General features: G+C 58.1%; 1 protein-coding gene across 1 annotated transcript in view; it reads left to right on the top strand.

Moving 5' to 3' along the window:
* Positions 1-3,148, top strand: part of PGAP2 (post-GPI attachment to proteins 2) — a 22,286-nt gene extending 19,138 nt beyond the window's left edge. The window contains 2 exon segments of the mRNA XM_015428310.1: positions 322-430; positions 2,516-3,148. Coding sequence (XP_015283796.1) covers positions 322-430; positions 2,516-2,646 — 240 coding nt within the window. The 3' untranslated portion in view covers positions 2,647-3,148.
* Positions 3,149-4,492: the final 1,344 nt, after the last annotated feature.

The raw sequence follows: 4,492 nt of genomic DNA, 5'->3' as shown, positions 1-4,492 counted from the left end.
GCTCTAACCGTCTTCCTAATGTTTAGCCGAAAACTCTACTGATTTAATTTCAGCCCGTTGGTTCTGGTCTGACATTTCTGGGGCAACAGAAAACAACTCCACACCATCCTCTCTATGACAGCCCTTCAAGTCCTTGAAGATGGTGATCCGATCACCTCTCAGTCGACTCTGAGCATACGGGGAGCAGTGGGTGCTCTGTGCATGCACAGGCAAAGGTCCAAGGGGAGCCGGGCGGAACCGTCCTCCTGGGGGAAGCAGCTGGCCCTGGCAGGAGTGACTGCCCTGTGTCCATCCCCCCCCCCGCCCTTCTCTGCCCCACAGGAGCGGAAGTCCTACAAGTGGAAGCTGTGGCTCTTCCTCTTCAACCTCCTCGCCTTCTCGGTGGCCGTGGCCTTCTACTTCCGACACAACTGGTACTGCGAGCCCGGAGGTAAGAGCCACGGCGTGGCTGCGTGGACCGCGCCCCCTGGATTTGTTGTATGCCTTTATCTACTTCGTTTTTTTATCCCGCCTTTGTCTCGAACGGGGACCCCAAAGCGGCTGACGGAATTCTCCTCTCCTCCATTCTGTCCTCACAACCACCCAGTTTCACACAACTTCATGGCCTTGATATAATCCCCACGATATTACAGCAAATAGATAGCGGATTGTTAAGATCTGTAGCCGCAAGGGCTGCAAGGACTTAACCACTACACTGGAGGACTCTGGACGGGCCAACCACAGGGCAGAGAGGCCGCGGCCTTCCCCTGATGAGAACCTCAGAAGAGCCCTGCTGGGTCAGACCAGAGAGGGTCCATCCAGTCCAGCCTCCCGTCTCACACAGGGGCCAGCCAGTTCCTCTGTAGGGCCAGCAACAGGGCAGAGAGGCCGAGGCCTTCCCCTGATGAGAACCTCAGAAGAGCCCTGCTGGGTCAGACCAGGGAGGGTCCATCCAGTCCAGCCACCTGTCTCACACAGCGGCCAGCCAGTTCCTCCGGAGGGCCAAGAACAGGGTAGCGAGGCCGAGGCCTTCCCCTGAGAAGAACCACTGAGGGTCCATCTAGTCCAGCATCTTGTCTCACACAGGGGCCAACCAGTTCCTCTGGAGGGCCAACAACAGGGCAGAGAGGCCGAGGCCTTCCCCTGATGAGAACCTCAGAAGAGCCCTGCTGGGTCAGACCAGGGAGGGTCCCTCTAGTCCAGCCTCCTGTCTCACACACAGGGGCCAGCCAGTTCCCCTGGAGGGCCAACAATATGGCAAGGAGGCCGAAGCCTTCCCCTCATGTTGCCTCCTGGCTTGGGATTCAGAGGATTAGTGCCTCTGAACATGGAGGTTCCCTTTAGTCACCACAGCTAGTAGCCACTGATAGACTTATCCTCCCGGAATCTATCTAATCCCCTTTTAGAACAGTTTATTCCTTGTGTCCAGCACTACATCCTCTGGCACTTTCTGTGTAAAGTAGTATTTCCTGTTGTGTGTCCTGAACCTACTGCCCATCAGCTCCATTGGGCGCCCTCGAGTTCTAGTGTTTTTGGAGAGGGAAGAAAGTTCTCTTTGTCACCCCGTGCATAATTTTATTGGCCTCCGTCATGTCCCCCTTAGTCGTCTCTTTTCCTCCTAGGGAAGGGGCTCTAGCCCCTAAATAATCTTGGTTCCCCTCCTCTGTACTTTTCCCAGCTCCGCAGTGCCCTTTTGGCGATGCAGTGACCAGAACTGCACACACAGTATTCCAAATGAGGCCGCACCACAGATCTACACAGGGGCATCACCGTATCGGCCGTTTTATTCTCAATCCCTTTCCTGGTAATCCCTGACACAGAGTTTGTCTTTTTCACTGCCGCAGCACTCTAGGTTGACACTTTCGTTGAGCCTTCAACGATCGTGGTCCCTGGTGCAGAACTTAGACTTGTCTTGTGAGAGCCAGTTTGGTGTGGCGGTTAAGTGCAGGCGGACTCTAATCTGGGAGAACCGAGTTTGATTCCCCCCTCCTCCACACGAACCTGGCTGGATGACCTTGGGCAAGCCATAGTTCTGACAAGAGCTGTCCTTGAAAAAGAGCAGTTTGTGACAGAGTTCTCTCAGCCCCACCGACCTCACAGGGTGTCTGTTGTGCGGAGGGGAAGGGAGAGGAGTTTGTAAGCCACTCTGAGGCTCCAAGTGAAGGGCGGGGGATAAATCCAATCTCTTCTCTTCTTCTTCTTCTTGAGTCTCAGAGGGGCTTACAAACTCCTTTTCCCTTCCTCTCCCCACAGCAGACACCCTGTGAGGTCGGTGGGGCTGAGAGAGCTCTGACAGAAACTGCTCTTTTTCAAGGACAGCTGTGCCAGAGCTTGTGACTGACCCAAGGTCACATCAGCAGCTGCACATGGAGGAGTGGGGAATCAAACCCGGTTCTCCCAGATTAGAGTCCGCGCACTTAACCACAACACCAAGTGAAGGGCAGGGTATAAATCCAATTTCTTCTTCTTCGTCGAACCTCCGTCCCTTCTGTTATGCATTGTCCGCTAACCCTCTGGCTCTTTTTTCCCTCCCCAGTGTACACGGTGTTTGCCTTCCTGGAGTACTTGGTGGTCCTTTCCAACATGGCATTCCACATGACGGCCTGGTGGGACTTTGGCAACAAGGAGCTGGTGGTCAGTTCCCAGCCGGAGGACAAGCGCTTCTAGCGGAGGCCTCGCTTTGGTTGTCAGCCAGCAGACGTGGATGCCGCGGAAGGCCACAGCCGGCTACCCACCCACAGGCGTGCCGGCCTCCCGGTCTTTGGACGGAAGGGGCCCTTTGAGCCTGTTTTACCTGCTGCTAATTCTGATCTGGGCTGGATGAGCTCACAGGGGAGGGGGCGTTGCCGGTCCCCCACACGCTCCCGCTGTGGAACAAGAGACTCCTTGCCGGGCAGCTGGGGCCGGGGACGTTTGCAGCCGTGCAGACGGCTTGCCAGTCGTGGTGAGTGGTTGCAGTTCCTAAACCCCGGAGTGGGAGGTTCTCTCCCTGGCCGTGGGCCGTTGCAGACTGACCTTCTTCCTGGGCCGTTCTTCCGTCTCTCACACTGGCCGGCTGCGTTGTTGCTCGCCTGTGGCAAAAGCGCCAGAGTAAAGGGGACCGTGGTCAAGATTTGGGGGGGCCGTCCTGCACAGCCCCACGATGCCCCCTCCCCACCCACCCACCCCGGCTCCTGCACTGAGACCGTCGTCTGCGTTGCAGGCGGGGAAACGAGCTCAAAACCATTTTCGCCCCTTCGGTCTTCTCCCCGGCAGCTCCGGGAATGGGTCCCCGCACCAGGAGAGAGATGAGCATTTCATATACTCGACTTTGGAGGTCTCCGAGACCTCCGTGAGCACTGCCAGAGGCAGCGTCAGCCTCTCACGCCGGCCCTCCGGTGGGTTGGGGACGGGTGAGGATTTATCCAGGGCGGGGATCCATTCCGTGGCATCCACGCGCACGCCGGGCCCCGGGCCGAAGGAGCGTCAACCCTCTGCTAGGGGGGGGCCCCTCTCGACGTCGCTCAAGGCCCATCTGCCGTCGGCCTCGCTAGGGGAAGCCGGAAACTGGCGGGAGCGGGATCGTGTCTCCGGTAAGGGGGCCAGAGGACTCGGCGAACTCTCGAAAGGGCCCCAGCGGAAAGGGGCCGAAGGAGGCCTGGCGGAGGGTCCTCCCCACATCTAGCTTGGGCCCGGCGGAGAGCTGTGCCCGAGCAGAGCCTGGGTTTTTAGGGTCGCGAGGGAGGGAGACGGGAACCCCAGGGCTCTTGCGCTGCTTGGAGGTTTCGGGCGCCTCCTCTCGTGCTGCCGTCTCTCTCGTAGCGTGCTCAGGCACATCTGACCCCCCGGAAACGCTTCACCGAAAGAGCCCGACTCCGGTCCTTCTCCCCTTCTGACCCCAGTCCTAGTTGGCTTCCTGCTGCGTGTGTCTCTGAGGTCCCTGCACTGCTCCACGGGGGTGGGGTGTGTGTATGTGTGTGTGAAATTGTATGGCGAAGTATCTATTTCCATTGGATTTTACGCCCCGACTTGAAATAAAGCACTGACTGTATTTTTCATTAAGCCTGTGGGTCCTGCGTCTCCTGGAGAAGCCGGCAGGTGCCTCGGCCCGCTCCGTTTGGATTCGCGGCGAGACCCGCTGCCGCTCCGCCCGACCCCGCTTGCCTGCACCTCCTTTGCCTTGGCTGATCCCCCCCCCAAACGTCAGAGCCCCCCCGCTGGATCGGACCAACAAAGAGAAGAAGAGGAGATTGGATTTATACCCCCGTGCCTCACTGCCCAAAGGAGTCTCAGAGCGGCTCACAAACTCCTTTCCCTTCCCCTCCCCACAGCAGACACCCTGGGAGGCAGGTGGGGCTGAGAGAGCTCTCCCGAGGACTGCCCTTGAGAGAACGGCTCTGAAGGAACTTGTGACTGACCAAGGTCACACCAACAGCTGCATGTGGAGGAGTGAGGAATCAAAACCGGTTCTCCCAGATTAGAGTCCGCGCACTTCACCACTACACTAAGAGATTGGATTTATAACCCCCCCCCC

Source organism: Gekko japonicus, unplaced genomic scaffold (assembly GCF_001447785.1).
Source record: "Gekko japonicus isolate JY-2015 unplaced genomic scaffold, Gekko_japonicus_V1.1 scaffold3321, whole genome shotgun sequence".
In the NCBI taxonomy this organism is placed as follows: Eukaryota; Metazoa; Chordata; class Lepidosauria; order Squamata; family Gekkonidae; genus Gekko; species Gekko japonicus.
The sequence above is the reverse complement of the archived record's forward strand: the minus strand, read 5'-3'. Positions and strand labels throughout refer to the sequence as shown.